Raw genomic sequence first — 18,615 nt, forward strand, 5'->3', positions numbered from 1 at the left:
CTCGTGCTGGGTGTGCAGGCCCTGGCCTGTTCCACATCCTGCTTTGCCCTGATGATAGCTCCTCCACGCCACTGACTTCTCAACACACTCTGCAAGGGAGGTTGTCTCTCTTCTCTCTGACTCTTGATTTTCTGTAATAACATGGCTATTAAAGGAGAGACCAGCACCACCCTCTTGGTCCCACTCCCAGCCACAGTCCATGGTGGGCCCTCACTTACCTTCATCCATCCTGCTGCTCATCAGCTCCCATCTTTAATAGTTTTCCAAGGATCAAAACAATGTGACATACATGGGTTTCAGTTGTGTATGTATACACCAGTGGGTGATCTTGGAAGAGAGATAAAAACAATCAGGAAAGCAAGAATTTGGTAGGATTGGAAGGCTCTTCTGAGGAAGGAGCTGGTTGTACTTTTCTGTCAGAACTCATACATCAGCTTTGTAAAATAAAATACTATTTGCTACTGTACCTTCCTTGGAAATTTCAATAATTTGTTTTGAGCTCTAAGAGATATCTCAGGAATGGGATTGTATAGAAAGACAAGGAGGGAGACATCAAGAAGCAGCAGTGTAAAACTCATAAGCAGTGTGCATGCATGAGGGAAGGGCAGTGAATTCCTCTGCTAACTCGCTCCCCTGAGATGGCCCCGCTCCCCTGAGATCTATTGACTACCTGACTCATTAGCGAGCATTTGACTGGATGGTTTTTAATAATATTGCTTCTGTGATTTGTTACTCAGTACTAGAACAATGTGAAGATTTTGCTATTAATGATTAAGCACATGCCATAACTTTTCTAGCCAAAACAGTGATTAAAGTATTCAAAATATTTTCCAATGATAGGAGTTTAAAGTCTTGTTTCCTGCTTTATTAGAATTTTTTACTTCGACACTTGTGTTTCCTTCAAACTCCATTTTGTGTAGGGCTAGAAGAACACTCTGTGCATGTGTGACTGGCAGGTGAGGACACCTCCTGAATGCTGGTGGCACAGAGTGGTAGATTATGAAGTGAGTTTCAGGCAAAAGGGGGAAAGGAGCCTAGTTTTTACCCGTTCATTCCAATGTCCTTTCTCCTGACAATCCCTAATGCAGGGAGCTCTGTGTGTGGGGCAGACCACATAATAGGGGCAGTGTAGGCTGAATAGGCAGGAGGAGATGAAAATAAACAAGCAGATGTGTGTTTTAGGAGAAGGAATATTTTTTGAGGGATTAAATCATGGTGTGAGTACACAGCAAGCCACAAATTACTAAGGATGAAGGCCACGCTGTTGAACCTACCAAAGGATGCTGGCGATTGTGTGAAGATATGACATACCAAGGGGATTTCTGGCATATCTTCAGCACCCCCCATGTTGGTCCTGACCTTTCCAGGAGAGTGCCCATGTATGTGGATGAAAGGCAAGTAAGGACACTGTGTCCATATGATGTACGCATTGAGGTAAAATCTCTTTTAGATACTAGATTGACTGGTAGCCTTTCATATCAGCTCCATTCCTTCCTCATTTATAAGCCCATGATCTTCTCAAGTATCTAGACTGCTGTCTTTAGGCTGGCTTCAAGCATTCCAAGGAGGGACAACATGCATGCTATTGTTGGACTGATGATCTATCGAGGCATTCTTCCTCATGTCTTACCAAATTATTTCTGGCTGCAAAAAAGGACTCTTTCTTTCTTTCTTTCTTTCTTTCTTTCTTTCTTTCTTTCTTTCTTTCTTTCTTTCTTTCTTTCTTTCTTTCTTTCTTTCTTCTTTCTTTCTTTTCTTTCTTTCTCTTTCTTTCTTTCTTTCTTTCTTTCTTTCTTTCTTTCTTTCTTCTTTCTTTTTCTTCTTTCTTTCTTCTTTTTTAAAAATTTCTTTAGGGCATGAGTAAAATTAGATTGGGATTTGGATTAAATAAACTCCCCATTTTTGTTGTTCTTTTAGGATTCAGTGCAATTAAATCAAACCTCAGTTTTCATTTCTGATTTATTTTGCAATGTATGATGTATTTGTAAAGTTTTTGCTAGTACTGAAGGTCATGCTTCAGTTGCTCTCCAGGACAACCAGAGCCAAGCTTCTTGTACATGCCTATGCATCACCACAGGATCTAAGGAAAGGAGGGATCCTACTCAGCAGGGCTAATGGGGCCCAAGACTCTGAATTCTAGCCAGCCCCCCGTGAGCTGTTGCTGCTCCACAGGCAGTGGACAGCAGATGTTCTGTGGCCAAATGGGCCCTTAGTATGTTCAGACCTACCTTCCAGAGAGAAGGGAGCACCCTGGGATGAGTAAATACTTGCACTTGTGCTGAAGCATTGGCCTGATACAGGGTGTTCTATTATGAGGTTGAGGTGCTTACTTTGTGCCCTCCCATCCCTCTGCTCACCTCCACCATCCTATCACATTCCTGCTGTGACCAGGGGAAAGGATGACCCTAAACCAGTAGTCCATTCCTAAGAGCTCTTTGTCATCCTACCCGCCTCCGGTGTATCAAGCTGGGCCATGTGCCATGAGCATGGGGTGTGTAGGGACACCACTGTGAGGAAGGCCGCCTCTTCCTGCTCCCCACAGAGCCTGAAGTCTGGTTTGTTTATTATTCCTGGAGCCTGCGCTTAGCTATTTCCCCCTAATGTCCATCAGAAGTGGCTTTTCCTAGAGAAGGTAAAACACATCTTTGTTTTCCTATACCACACACCTGGCAATCCATAGATAAGGCTGAGGCTCATGCTGTTCTTTTTCTTCTCTTTTCTTTTCATTTACTTTTTTCCCTCTTGCCTCCCACCACTTCTCTTTGCCTATCTTCCTCCCTCTTCTCCTTGTGTGCATCTAGCTTGGCATTACTCATGTAAGAACAGATGTCTGTGCTTCGATGTGGACTCCTACAGTGATGCCTGTTGTAGTCACATGTTGGCACTCTTGTTGACTGCTTGTATTTTTCAAGGTTATGGGTTTCTTCTAAAAAGAATGATTTAAGGAACCCACTCGCATAACCATGTAGTGTTTGTGCGGCTTGACTCAGGTTTTCCTTCCCCATCCACTCAGCCCTGGGCACTAGCCAGACAGCTCACTCCCTGCACCTGTTGCCATTGTAAATGGGAGGAGTGCTGCTTTTGCAGATCGGCCTTAAGGAGATAGTATCCAGGACCAGCCTTTGGTCTGAAAGTTGTAGTCAAAGTCCAGTGACCCCAAGACTGTGTCCAGCTCACCTTTATTTTCTGAGTCCAATGTGGAGGCTATTTTCCCATCACCTTCCATGAAATAACCAGAAATGTTCAAGGGTAGAGATCATCTATTTCAGGCAAATAAAAAAAGCACATGATAATCTGGAGGCTTCCAGATAATGGGAAGACACATAAATTAGTGCAAAAACAAGTGGAGCTGGGTAATGAAGATCTGAGAGATATGGAAAGGAGAAAGTCTCACTGCATGGACAGGTGAGTTCAGGTGTGTGAACATGAGCAATGTGAGGGCATACACACACACCAAACACAACCGTAGCTAAAATCAGGACCAGATACCAAAGCACACTGAAACTTACACAGTAGTGGATTGTGATTTGGTGGCTAATAATAGATGTGAGGAAGGACACCTTAGAAGTAGCCAGTGTGCTTCTAGGATATGATATTTGTAAGGAGAAATATCTTGGCATTCTTGTTGACTGCTTATATTTTTCAAGGTTATGGGTTTCTTCTAAAAAGAATGATTTAAGGAACCCACTTGCATAACCATGTAGTGTTTGTGCGGCTTGACTCAGGTTTTGGGGGACACCTGGGTGGCTCAGCGGTTGAGCGTCTGCCTTCAGCTCAGGGCGTGATCCTGGAGTCCCGGGATCGAGTCCCACATCAGGTTCCCTGCATGGAGTCTGCTTCTCCCTCTGCCTGGGTCTCTGCCTCTCTCTCTCTCTCTCTCTCTCTCTCTTTTTCTCTCTCATGAATAAATAAATAAAATCTTTAAAAAAAAGTGGAGAAATCCCTTGGATGTTCAGCCAATAGAGATTCTGATTGTGGCCAAGGGTTAGCATTCCATGAAAGTAAGCCAATTTCATTCTTAGCTGAGAACTTTTGCAGGGAAATATTTTTGCTTCATAGACCGAGGACTCCTAGTTACCTCTTCACATCTGCAGAACTGTACCTGCCTTTGCTCCTTTCCAAGCATGCCCATGTAGGATGCCAGCCCATAGTGGAATTCCAGTTCTGCTCATGAACTGCAGCAGGCCAGCAGCCAGTGGTGCTTACTAAGTGCTATGTGAATGCTGTAAGGGGTAATCAAAGGAGCAACCAAAGGAGCAACCAGTATTACAGTTATTCTTGAAAACATGACACTGAATAATAAAACAGGTCCCAGATTCCTGAAATATAGCCAAAGCACACAATCTTTATATAATAAGTCATCTATAGCTAATAATTATAAAAGCTTACATTTATTGAGCATCTATTATGTGGCAGACACCATTCTAAGAGCTTTTAATCTATTCATGTACTTAAACCTTCACAATCCTATGTGGCAGATTGTATAAAGTAAGGCACAGAGTGGTCAAGGCATCTGTCCTGGGCCATATGAGTAGATGGTGAGAGCAGTGCTCACTCCTGCATGGCTGCAGAGCCCACCCCTAATCCTGCTTGTGTGATCTCTCCAGGTATATGCAAAGGCTGCTCACGGTGTGTGGGGGGATGCTGTGTGTGCATGAGCTCTGAAGGAGGGTACCCCATTTCCTGGCATGGTGCTCTGCTCAGTAGCCCTATCAGAAGGTATGTCTGCTCAAGTTCTGGGGGTGCCATACTGAGTGTTGGAATTGGACAAGGCACAAGTCCCAGGACCCCTCCAGCTCAGACAGGAGCATAGGCCTTGCTGAAGAAGGGTGCTGTGCTATACCCATTCCCCCAGGGCTGGGAGGCAAAGGAGTTCTACCACCTCTGGTTCTTTGAGCTCACCAACCAAAGAGACTCAATTCGACTCCCCCATCCCCCACCCCCCTCCATCCTGGGGTCTAGGCTTAAATTGTTCTATATTCTGATTTTGTACTTTAACTCTTCACACCCCTATAGCTCCCAAAGCAGGGCTCTCCCCTTTCAGCATTTGAAGGGAATTGATATTCCTGCATTCTTCCCCTGGAAGCAACAGGTCCTGACAGGGCATGTGGTTGGAGCAGCTGCCTGCATGCCCCAGGTGGACTGTGGCAGGCCAAGAATGAAAGGGGGAGGTGTGGGGCGGCCAGAATGCAGTCACCTGAGAAAGGAGGAATTCAACCTAGAGTAATCCCTCACCCTTTTCCACGGGTGCACCTCTCCCCACCCACCCAGATGTGGTCTTCCCGCCCGGAGCTCTACAAGCCAGCATGTGGGAGGAAGGGATCCAAGCAAATGTGTAGAGCCTCCCTAGCACATGGCTTTTCAGGACACCTGCCTGCGTCCCTAGTCCTGGTGGCCTCCTCTGTCCCCCTCCAGCAGTCTCTCCACACTCCTCACCCTTTCTTCCCCCTGACCTCTTTCCAGATGCAGTGCACTGTGCCATGGTTTGGATGACTCTTTAGGGTACTGTTTTGAAGGGACCAGATTATTCCTTGCTTTTTTCTCTAATTTTTGTTCTGGAGGCTTCTTCATACCTCAGCACTGCCTTTTATGGCTCACTATATCTTTTCCCTGGTTGCACATACAGTCATAGAACAATTTCTTACCCCACCATCCATTCCTCCTCATTTTTTTGGTCATAGGCATTGCTATAGCAACTACTAGACCTTTGAGTTAAGTTCCTAAAAATATAAAATGCTCTCATACTTAACACATCTTCCCCCATCTCTAATAGACCTTTTCTGAACCAGACGGGAGTTTCACCTTGACCAAGTGTTGGGAATTTCCAAAAGACACATGGCTCCATTTCTTTCTCCTGTTTCCAACTGAACATGGCAGTTTTTTTATTTGTACAACTGCCTCTGATTATAGGTCATGAGAGTTGCTGAGAGGTCCTTTAACAAAGGACAGTGAGTCCCAACAGTGGGTATGACACTGTGTTGGTTGGTTCCTGGGGAGGTGTAGAGAAAATCTGGGTGGCATTAGGAAGTTCTGGGGCTTTTGAGCACTGAGTTCTGGGGTGCTAAGATAATTATTCAGCCCACGGATGGCTGAAGGAGAAAGGAAGAAGATGCTCCCTGTGGAGGACAGGAGGGCAGTGCTGAGTGGAAGCCAGCAAACTCCATGTCCATCACAGCCTCTGGAGAAAGGAGAGCCCTCCTGGGGGGACCTGTGGCTGCATGGGGCTGGCGGGGCAAGACCCCACCATCAACATTCCCCTTGGCCAGTCTTGGCCTCTTCCAACTGCACCTCACTTCTGGAGCAGCCTATGTGTGTCATCCAAGCCGCCAGAGCTGGAGACTCCACCAAACCACTCCCTGCCTCCCGTCCCCTCCCACAGCAAACCATAATCTTGCAGGCAGACAATGAAGATAGGACAGCTATTCAGAAAAACGCGTGGCTTTGGAGGCTCAGGACATGTCCCAACTGCACCTGCAGGTTTTCCTTTCCTGGGGCCGACGGGCACTGGCTGTGCTGCACCTGCCGCGGGCCAGCTCCCTGCCTCTCAGTCACATACCTCGTGCTGGGTGTGCAGGCCCTGGCCTGTTCCACATCCTGCTTTGCCCTGATGATAGCTCCTCCACGCCACTGACTTCTCAACACACTCTGCAAGGGAGGTTGTCTCTCTTCTCTCTGACTCTTGATTTTCTGTAATAACATGGCTATTAAAGGAGAGACAAGCACAAACCCCCTTTACTCTCCTTCTTACCCGTTTTCTTTTATAAAGGTCATGCCATAAACACTATTTGCTCCTACTCAGTTCATTTTATTTTTCCATCTCCTCCTCCTCCTCCTCCTCCTCTCTCCTTTCTTTTTTCTCCTCTTTCTCCTCTTCTCCAAGACAACAGCAAGTCTGATTTCCTAGATGGTTTGCTACTTGCCTATAGAGACAATGTCCTTTTTCCCATATCCCTTTTGTTGCCTAGTATATAGTCTGCAGATTAGATGTAGTGCCATGTACACATGCATAAATCCAAACATGAGGATTTTCAGGGTCCATGGAAATAAGGAAGATTCACCCACTTTCTTAGTTAATAACTTGACTATAATTCGTACGGCTGTTGTATTATTTTCTGCATATGCATGAATCAAAATGCAGTACCAAGTAATTTTTAGAAATTCAAGCCCAGCAGTCTGTTTTGCCCTTAGTCAAATTTACACTATCCAATTTAAGAACATAGCAAGTAGACCAAGGTGTGAATTTGGCTGGTTGGAGCTCACATAACTTGGATGTAAGTTCATGTTTACACAGTGGATTTTCTGACTTCTATGCTTTCATACAAACCATGCACCTTATTAATTTCTCTTTAATATTTTAGCATCTTAGAGCCAGCATAACAAACACATCAAGTCTTGAATGTAGTTAATCAGGACTATAGTCATTAACAGTATGGTACCAATTACTTTAGAATTAGTGGTATCCAGACAGGATGATAGAGAAATTCAAGACACTCTAATGTGTCTGTTAAATGGAATAAACTACCATGTGTATTTCTGTGAGTTTGTTATGAGAGAGTCTCTGTGTGTGTGTTAATAGGAGACATGATTTCATTAACTGCAACCATCAAAATTCTAGTTTACACTGAAGTTTTATCCTAGTTTCATGAGATTCATTTCTGTAAATACATCACTAAAAATATTTTTTAAGATTTATTTATTTATTTATTTATTTATGATAGACATAGAGAGAGGCAGAGACACAGGAGGAGGGAGAAGCAGGCTCCATGCCGGGAGCCCGACGTGGGACTCGATCCGGGACTCCAGGATCATGCCCTGGGCCAAAGGCAGGTGCTAAACCACTGAGCCACCCAGGGATCCCCCTAAAAACGTTTTTAGATATGTCCTTCAGCTTTCTTTAACTGGTTAAGTAACTCAAGCAATGGCACACATTTAATCAATGTATGTCATTTCCAGGTTGTTGCTGTTCTTATTGAATCATTATATATGAGCTCCTGCTGAGAACACAAGCATGCTCCAAGACAGGGCACAGATTCCACTGTCTAGTGCATACCTGTATCAATCTATGTATTTGTCTCATACTTCACAGTTTACAAAATGATGCCAGACATTATCGTATTCAATTCTTACAAAAACCCTGTGTGATGGAGACACAGAGAATAGGTATTATTCCCATTTTACATCAAATGTGATTTTTAAAAATATTTTATTTATTTATGAGAGACACACAGAGAGAGGCAGAGACACAGACAGAGGGAGAAACAGGCTCCCCAAGGGAAACCCGATGCAGGTCTCGATCCCAGGACCCCGGGATCACGACCTGAGCCAAAGGCAGATGCTCCACTACTGAGCCACCTAGGTGCCCAGATCAAATATAATTTGAATAGGCTGTAGCCTATAAATGGGTGGCCATACATCTCACTTTACCTGGGATTACATTGTCCCAGTATAGTAGCATCTCCTTTCAGTATTTTCAGTTTGGATGACAGATACAATGTCCCCATCAAAATACACACCACTTTTCACTTATATCAGACTTTTAAAGTTTTGTGTGACCTGTGCAAGGCCATGTGATACCTTGTGACAATTAGAGGCAGTTGGAGCTAGAACAGGGTCTGGGAAGACTACAAATCCAGCTATGCCTTACCTAGCATCCTTGGGCCAGTTATTGGCACCAGGAAGGGCTACATCAATTTCTGGTGTTCACCACTGGATCATGGCCTCTCATCATTGGCATCTTCTTCTTCAGAGAGACATCTTTCTTTGACATCACCCAAGATGACCTAAGAAACATTCTTTATTTGAGGAGTCCAGCCCTTTCTTCTCCTTCCTGAAGGATTTCTGTCCTTTCCCTCACAAATCAGCAATGGTATCAGCCTCTGCTTTCTCCTTCCATGGTTGGTGGACCCTCATCTCACTTCTAATCTTGTACTGACCACAGAGCCACAGAATCTGACAGCTTGGCCACTATTCATGAACCCCATTCACCATGTGTGGACTCTTGACAAGGCAAGGTCCCAGTCCAATGTCTAGATTCCTATTGGTTCCCAAAGTGGGCACCTTCACATCCAAATGGGAAATTTCAACTAAAGAAAGAAAACTCTAAGGTATTTCCAGATAAGAACAGTGCCTTGGAGAGAGTTGTCAACGGTCTCACTCACTAACATGCCAAGTACAGAGCACCACCAGGGAGCCTTGAAGGGGCAATTTGAAGATTCTTTAGGAAGCAGGGGTGCTCAGTAATTTCAAACCGCAGGAGTACATATGGCTAAAAGAGCACATATTGCTTTACAGGAAGGTCTTCAATGTTAGAACTGGACGAGGTCTAAATCTTGGCTTTATTCTTGACCAGGTTAGGATATTTAGGGAGTTTCTTGATTTTCTTAAACTCCAGTTTCCTCAAGTTTCCTGTAGGAGGAAGATAGTAAGTAATGTTTATGTTTACCTCTTAGGATAGTTGTGAGAAATGAGTAAGATGAATATAAAGTACTTAGCATAATGCCCAGAACAAAAGTGCTCATTGGATTTTTGTATAATGTATTAATGAGATTGTGGGGATAGTTTTATCTCACTTTCTGACTCTATTGTATCTCTGAAGGGATCATTAAGGAGGACTTTACCAAGTGGTTTTAATTACTCTTCTGGACTGCCCTGGGCTTTGGCGCTAATCTCTCCTACCAGGAGGTAGTGACACAAGCTCTAACTGTCTCTTGCAGGGAGAACTTGTAAATTCCTCTGCTTCCTTCCATGCAACTCTCCATCTTCAGGCTCACTTTGCCCAGCTCTGGGCTGACTTTGTTGTTGGGGACAGGAGACAGGAAGGTGCACCGCAGGTTAAGGGGAGGACAGCCTGTATTTCACCCAATTTACTAACCTTTAAGTTGACAAGCTTCTCACCCAGGGCACTCTCTGTGAGTCTGGCTGGGGCCACATAATAGGGGTAGTGTAGAGCTTAACAGGCAGGAGGGAGGTGAAAATAAACAAGAGGATGTGTGTCTTAGGGGGAGGAATATTTTCTTGACGGATTAGGTAGGAGGCAGGAGGTACACAGAAAACCACAAATTACCAACGATGGAACTGTAAGCAGTTAACTACTGCTCAGGCTAATGGCACTCTGATAAAGCCATTCAAATGTGGAAGCATGCTTTGTTTCACACAGGATAGTTCACTATTAGGCTGCCTTCCTTTTTCACTCCCCTTCGAAACTGAGAGTTTCCTTGAGAGACATCACATGAGAAGGGGACTTTGATTTGCTCGGTATGTATAGTGGTTGGCTCCTTCTTCATTGGTAACTGAGACTGAAAACATTTGACGAGATCATCTGCTTCATTCTAACAGAGAATAGTCACTAAATCAAAAAAGATAAATGTATCACTTCTCCCTCTTTTTGAAATATTACCAGCCAATACTCAAGATTTGCCAAATTGTAGTTAACATATACATAGGTCAAGTTTCTATTTTATTATGGACCATTTATAATAATCTCTCTATGTCAAATGCAATTGCCATCCTTTCTTAGCCACACTAGGTGAGATTTACCATCAGTTCTGGGTAACTGTGGAAGAGCTGGGGGTGATTCTGTGAGGAAATAGACACAGATAAAATGCAGTCAGTGAAAATGCACAATCCAAGGAGTGGCTCAGAGCAGCCTTTCCTAGACACTGCTGTCTTCACAGTTTCAAAATATATTTGATTTTAATTCCCTTTTACAATCTCCTTTAATTAAACATGATATAACTTTTTGGGGGGAGGGGTGGAGAAGGACAGGAGAGGGACTGTAACTGTGCATCCAACTAGTAAAGGTGATGACACAGCTGTCACAGGGCATAGAATTCTCAACACAAGTGAGGTGAAAGCAGGGCAACTGACCTAGACTATATTCACTCTCATGGTTTGGCACCAAGTGGGAACTTGGTGAATGTTTTGGATGACTTTATGATGCAAGCAATTGCAGGCTTGGCTTCTTAACAAGTGCAATCTTGTACACAAAGATATTTGCAGGTTAAGAATGCAGGACTACCAGTTTTCAGTGGTAGTTTTTAAATCCCGTAGTTTAAAAAAATGTACTTGTTTCCCAGACAGATGTTCTCCATGCTGTGAGCAATGCAACGTATACCTTTTCCAGAGGGGCCTGGTTGGTTTTCTGCTGGTCCTCCCAGGGCACTGGGAGAGGGGGAAGCCAATGCTTTGAGGAGCCAATTGAGAGGAAGTCTATATTAGCCCTCCAAATTATAACTGCTCATCTGTAGTCCTAACCCAGCCACTCAAAGACAGGCAAAGATGGGGCTGAGCCAAGTTGGCTGTACCTGGGAGTTGGGAGTCAGGGCAAACTACCAGCAGGCAGGCAAGGCCTAGTGCAGGCCACAGAGCTCAAAGTGAGAGGGGAGATGCCTTTCCTCAAAGGTACTCTGTGTACTTGGATGATCCTGCTATTAAGTTGAGAGAATTCTCAATGTTAAAATCATTTATGAGTTGCTATGTTAGTAAAATTAAGAGAATCCGGAAATCCAGATACAGTTGCAGAAGGAAATGATTTGGGCAGATATGATGAGGAACAGCAGAAGGGATATATTCTATAATGTACGGGGAAGCTCTCAAACAGAGCTAATGAGTCTGCACCAACACTATCTTAAGTTTCACTAAAATTATTTAGACTTTTCTAAATAGGCTTTTTAGTTTTAAATCATGTCAAGTAATAAAATAGCGTTATTCATATAGAAGTCGATTTTTACATAGTCTACAATAAAAAGTTTAGTTATAGATGTATAAGATTAGTTCTTTAAATGATAAATTAAAACCATGGTCAATTATGGCCCACAACATCAGCAAAGAGGTTAAAAGAATGTGTACCACAAGGAAGGGGAATCAGCATTGCATGTATGGGGCACAGCAGGCCCCTGGAGGGTAGTCTGGCAACATGCTAGAAACCTCACACTCTGACCCAATATTCACTTTTAAAAACTTACTCTGAATAAGCAAGCAATCAATGATAAACATGAAAAGATTTATTCATAAGGACTTTACTTGGGAATTATTTGTAAAAGAAATGTGGGAACAACTGAAATGTCAATGATGGGAGTGCTTTAATAAGTGTAACGGAAGGCCAGGTGGCCATTGCAAGTCAGGCTTGACAACAAATATTAATTGATCTGAGAAAATGCCATGAGATAGTGGTCCATTAAAAAAGCAGCTTGCAAAAGCGCATTTTCAATATGATCATCTAAAAAATATAGATATACTCTGTGCAAAAATATAGGTATATTTTCAAAAGCCTTAAGAAACCTGAAAGGATCTATACCAGAATATTGATGAATATTTTAATTTTAATTTTTAATTTCCTAAACTTCTGAAATAGTCTTCAGTGAACTTCTATTACTTTGTAATCATAAAAATATAAACTTTAAAAATTAAAAGCACTATGTATTTCACTACTTCTACATACTCAAGACAGAAAGAAAAATTGTATCAAAGTCCATCTATATAAGAATCTAAAATTTTAAGAAAATAATTAGACAGTAAAATACTTTTTATTTCATGGAATAATTTATTCCATTTATTTGTAATAGTCCATTTTTTTTTACACAAAGTACTCTTTTGCTTAAGCTTGACACATATGTAGTAACAAAAGGGATTTAACGTCCCAAGTAGCCTCTGAATATTTGTATATGGACAGAGGGGATATGTGCATAATACTTCTCTCAGCTGCTTGCATGCATTTAAGACAGGAGTAAACAGTAACTTTAGAAACCCAAGTCGGCCCCATCTTTCTCATGCTGCATCCAATGCCTATAGGCACCTGTTGGATGGAAGGAGGCAGAGAGGAAGCTGTTCTGTTTTCAGGAGTTCATTGTTGGTGGGACATGATGTGATGTTCTTCCTGTAAGGGTTACTTGAGGGGATCCCAAAAGGTGGCAGGATGACATCGAGGTGCACCCAGACAGGGAGATGGGGACAGGGATGAGGCTGAGGTGGAGAGGCAGGAGAAATTGGGGAGGCTAGGGGGCTTTGCTGCCATCTGCAATGGGGTGGGGAACATTGGAGCGACTCCAGAGATAGACAGAAAGTTGTGGCCACATCATCCATTATGTACAGAACCAGCTTTTTCTTTCCCCTTCGCTCACCGAGTGTTTGGATTTATCTTGTGTCTTCTTACTTTTCTATCCATGATGTTCATTGTGTGCTGAGGACTGTGCTAATTGCTGTGACAAACATAAAGATGGGTGCAGGTACCCATGCCCTCAGATGCTCACTCTCTGTGCAGGTTATTGTGGCAAAGCCTCAAATAATAATATGCATTATATTAAAGTAGGCTCCATGTTGTTTTCAGCTCTCTAAATGTCCTTCAATGCCTAGCAGAGAGGCATTTAAATGCTAAATGCCATTATTGTTATTCTTTTTTATTGCTGTCTTCATTATTTACTGCTCCAAAGGAAATTCGGTAGTTTCACTGATATTTATTTATTTATTTATTTATTTATTTATTTATTTATTCATGAGAGACACAGAGAGAGAGAGAGGCAGAGACACAGGCAGAGGGAGAAGCAGGCTCCATGCCGGGAGCCCGACGCGGGACTCGATCCTGGGACTCCAGGTTTGCGCCCTGGGCGCCAAACTGCTGAGCCACTCAGGGATCTCCAGTTTCACTGAGTTTTAAATGTATACACAGCATCCTTCTGATATGAAGAATATGTGCCTCCATCATTCATGATTATATAATCTTCATTTTATAATATATTTTATGATAGTTATTTTTTATGATAGTCTTATGCTTTAACAGATAGTCTATATGATAAAATATCTGGCAATGCTAACTTGTCTTGCCAAACCCAACATTTAATAAGGGACTTCTTGTTGTCTATTTATTTTGCTTGCATCTTGCACCAGTTGAATGATACTTGTTGGTGAGCTCCATCCCCCACCCCAAACACACAATTCAACGTTATCTTTCTGAGCTAAGTAGAAAAAATAAACAATACACATGCACCTCCTTTTTTACTCACTCGAGACAACACAGACATTTAGGTATTCATATGTCATTGAATTCATTTGGATCTTTGAATACTTGGGCTTCAAATTCCATCTGACTCTGTAAAAAAACATGTTCAAATTAGTACAGACTTCCATAAAACGGTAAGAAAAACAAAATGTTCTGTATGTCTCCTTAATGTCTGAAGAGCCAGAAGATAACTGAAAAGGAGTGGGGACCAAGAACTTGTGACACTCATGCATTTTCCACTTGAAGATGGTGACTATGCTATGTTCCAATATGACACTTGGTCTGGGGCCACAAAGATGAACAAGAGCATATGACACAGCTAAGAACCTTCAACCTGGTGGCTGGATGGCCAGAAACTGAGCTTACTTCATTGTAGGGAGGATGTGATAGGGTCAGCAAACCAGGGCTCTGGAGTCCAAGAGGTCACATGATGTCACAGCCAGGCTATAGCTGGAGTAGAGGTGCTGCCTACAGCCCTGGAGCTGAGAAGCTACACTGAGAGCTGGGGTGGTGAAGGGATGTGGAACAGCAAGACAAGAAGCCAAGAGCCCTATGTTTGGGATTTATTAACAAGTAGGGAGTGGTGACCTCAGCAAGAACAGTTTCAGGAGTGTGCTGAAGATGCCATGGTAGTGTAGGTCACAAATATAGATAATTCTCTTACAGCATTTGACTATGAAAAAGAAAGCCATTGTACAGAAAATAGAAGTAGGTGTGGATTAAGGTAAGTTCTCTTCTTTCCTTCTTTCCTTCTTTCCTTCCTTCTTCCTTTCTTCCTTCCTTCCTTCCTTCCTTCCTTCCTTCCTTCCTTCCTTCCTTCCTTCCTTCCTTCCTTCCTTCCTTCCTTCCTTCCTTCCTTCTCCTTTTTCTTTCTTTCCTTTCCCATCCATGTGTTGAGACAGACAATAAGCAAATCAGAAAATATATTCTATATAATGATAAGGACTATGAAGTAGAAAGACACAGTGGTGAGGAGTGGAAGGGGCATAGTAGTTAAGATGGTGATGGCATCTGCACAGAGAATGAATGGAGTGAGGGTCTGAGGCACGTGAAGGTCTGGGGACAGGATGCTTAGATGCAGGCTACCAGAAGTGCAAAGGCACCTAGGGAGAACAGTGAGGTAGCTGGAATGGCTCCAGGGCAGGAGCCCTCCATTGAAAATATAGTAGGAGACCACAGTTGGAGAGAGAAAAAGGGGCCATTGAATGGACTTCAGAATGCACTGGGGGTTTGGGGCAAGGGAGGGGCATGACAGAATTTGTGTTTACAAATATACTAGATGTTGTGGGGGAATAGTCAGTAGGGGTCAAGAGTAGAAGAAAGCTAATGATTGAGGCAGGATGACTGAGTGGCAGCTTGATTTAGGTTGGCAAACACAGATGTGTGGAGAAGAGGTTATACTCAAGGATATATTTTTAAGTAGTAGCTGATAGTGCTCTAAGAGGGAAATTAAGAGTGGTTTACATCTTTTGACTGAAACACTGTACAGGGGTGTCATTTGTTGAGGTAGGGAAGATGAGGGAGGAGTGATTTTTAGGAGAAAACCAAGCGTTTACTCAGATTATCTACCGGACATGCTGAGTAGACAACTAGAGATATAGACGAGAGATTGGGAAGGTGGGCATGTTAATATCCACCTGCTTAAAAATCTTCCAATGAATCCTCATGGCCTTCAAGACAAAATTTAAGCTCCAATCTCCACTGGACTTAGCTCCTCTAAGCACTTCCAGCTTCAACATCAGTCTCATACCACACTGAATGCTCTTCTAATAGTCTTTCTTTCTCTTTCCCCTCCCCACCCTCATGCATATGCCATTCCCTCATTTTTATTGCTCTTCTCCATTTTGACTTAACTGACGATTGTGGCCTAACAACTCAGATAAGCCTTCCTTGTCCTACCAGCCATTCACCAGTGATTCCATACAGCTGGATTGGATGCCATGGACTACTGCAACACTCTACTACACATATCTATGAACTTGGGCTCAAGGGCCTGCCTGCAGTACTCCATAATTGATGACTGAACTTGGACAACTTGTCCAAATTCTCTGAGACTCAGCTGCTTCATCTATAAAATGAGGATTAATAATCCTACATCCTTTATAGGATTGTTAGGGGGATTAAATGAAGTAATATGGGGCAGTACTTAAAATACTGCCTGGCATAGATGAAGCACTGAACAAGCCCTTACTATTACAGTAATACTTATCACACTGTTGTGTACTTATTTTCCCATTGGCTTTTCTCAGGAAAATATTAGCCCTTGAATGCAGACATGGAGCCTTTCATCTGTGTTTCTGGAATACATTATGCTTTAAGAATTGCTTTCTATATGAGTGGATGAGTTTGTGAATGGGAAAAAATAGCATTAGGCTATAGTACTACTATGAAATGAATCAGCAGGTTCTTCTTCAGTTGGTTTACTCAGAAGCTATTCTCTGTGGGTGAATGTAATTCATCTGATACTTCACTCACCAAACCAAGAAGTCCTGGGTTGCTTTTCCTATATTATATATGGGTCACTGTTCAATGAAAGTAATGTCATTACCTTTGGATCAGGTAGACATGGTCCAAAAGCTTCCAGTAGAAGAGTCTCTTCTCTCACAGCCTGTTCATAGTCTGTGAAAGACAGCTTCCCATCATGGTCATGGTCCTAGGAGTTGACCAGCCATGTATCAGTCAACATGTACAACACTTATCACAAACAAACCTGTCTTTTCATGGTCAAGTGTTGACAGAAGAAAGACGTTGGAAAAATGAGAAACTAATGAAATTGAAAAGAATTTTTAATCTTATAATTAAAAAACACAATATAAGTGTTTTATTTCACCAAACAAGTAACTGATAGTTACTACAAGTTGAATTCTTAATTCTATCCCATTCTGGCCTATGAATGTCAATATAAAACCCTACATTTCCCATATTTACCATTTTTTTAAGTGTTATTTCAACCAAATCTTTAATTCCTTCATCAGGGTCTTCTTCAGATGGCTGTTTGAGAAGGCTGTTCTTCAACATATGGAACATTTCCTCCTTTGAAATGAATCCATCACCATTCAAATCAAACACTTCAAAGCAATCTTTTAAAAAAAATAACCAATTATGAATTTGATACTATGACTAAGGGAACATTTGCTCTGATAAAATTTTCAAGGCCAAAGTCTGTATTGTGGATGTCCGTGTCAACCCTGCAGGACTTAGTGCAATCTAATTTCCATGGCCAATGTTTAATGTCTATTTGTTGAATATAGTCAACAACCCTTAGAAAATGGCTCCTTACGCTCACTCAGCTATGAATAAGAAAGCCAAGGAACAATGATTTGACCATTTCATCTTAAAATTCTTAGAAAACTGACTGAAATATGATCCTTACACAGAGTTCATCAGAATGAATTAAGAATTAACTAAGAATCAGAGCACTTGAATCAGTATTCTCTACTTCCATGGTTAACAATGCAGGTAATGAAATATGTAAAATATTTAATACCTTAATACATAAATGCATATGTCATAGTATATATAGTTAATGCTTATGCAGTCTTGCTTCACATGAATTACTCCTCAGAATCTCTTGATTTTCCTTTGTATTTATTTCTTTCAATCTTTATAACTGACTTGAATTTGCTCCATAGAAGAGGCTAATGGGGATTCAAACCAACCAACCGAAAGACAAACCTATTTCAATGGCCACATTGGAAGACAATGGACATAAGTTCTTTAGATACATTAATCCTAATGTAAAAAGTTCAGGACAACCTGAAATCTTACATTTCATTTTTTCTTCCAAAGTTCCTCGAAGAAATACTGATAATCCATAAATCCACTCTGATACGTTTACATAACCATCGTTGTCCTCATCAAAACCTCGGAATACTAAGAAAGAAGCACAACATAATACTTGTGCTGAATTTTTGTTCTCAGTAATATATTTACACTGGTTCTATTCACTTTTAAAATTTGGACAAAACTCCAGGATAAGATGGTCCACCATTCTCTTTTGACAAAGGAGGAAAACTAAGACATTATAACATTGGAAAGCTCTTTTATTTAAACTCTCACACTTTCTCTTCATATTTTGTAGAAACAAAGTAAGTTCTGAGTAATCAATGATTACTAATATGTGGATATATTGTATATTAAATGTGTTGAGGGATCCCTGGTGGCGCAGCGGTTTGGCGCCTGCCTTTGGCCCAGGGCGTGATCCTGGAGACCCGGGATCGAATCCCACATCGGGCTCCTGGTGCATGGAGCCTGCTTCTCCCTCTGCCTGTGTCTCTGCCTCTCCCTCTCTCTCTCTGTAACTATCATAAATAAATAAAAATTAAAAAAAAAAAAGAAAAAAAATAAATGTGTTGATATGTTGACATAAAATATGTAATTTTATATTTTTCTTACTCAAGAAAATTAATGCTATTACATGATAAAGTTATAACTTAAATTTACTGAAATATTTTTGATGACATAAGGAAATCTATATGTCCTTTTAAAACCATTGTTTTCATTATTATATTTACGAAGTAGAAATAGAAATATTTTAGGTTTTTGGGTATAAAGTAAGGAAAATCTAATTATTCAAGCTGGACTTTGTCCTCTTCCTGAATACACAGAATAGAGTGGGTAGA

General features: G+C 41.8%; 1 protein-coding gene across 11 annotated transcripts in view; it reads right to left on the reverse strand.

Moving 5' to 3' along the window:
* Positions 1-18,615, reverse strand: part of EFCAB1 (EF-hand calcium binding domain 1) — a 22,632-nt gene continuing 4,017 nt past the window's right edge. For 2 of the 11 annotated variants that reach the window (XM_038579265.1, XM_038579269.1), the window contains exons 3-6: positions 17,762-17,866; positions 16,922-17,073; positions 16,542-16,646; positions 13,975-14,083 (exon numbers count right to left, since the gene is read on the reverse strand). In XM_038579265.1, coding sequence (XP_038435193.1) covers positions 14,024-14,083; positions 16,542-16,646; positions 16,922-17,073; positions 17,762-17,866 — 422 coding nt within the window. In that variant the 3' untranslated portion in view covers positions 13,975-14,023. The other 9 variants (XR_005380935.1, XR_005380934.1, XR_005380937.1 and 6 more) reach the window with 9 other exon arrangements.

Source organism: Canis lupus, chromosome 29 (assembly GCF_011100685.1).
Source record: "Canis lupus familiaris isolate Mischka breed German Shepherd chromosome 29, alternate assembly UU_Cfam_GSD_1.0, whole genome shotgun sequence".
NCBI classification, from domain to species: domain Eukaryota; kingdom Metazoa; phylum Chordata; class Mammalia; order Carnivora; family Canidae; genus Canis; species Canis lupus.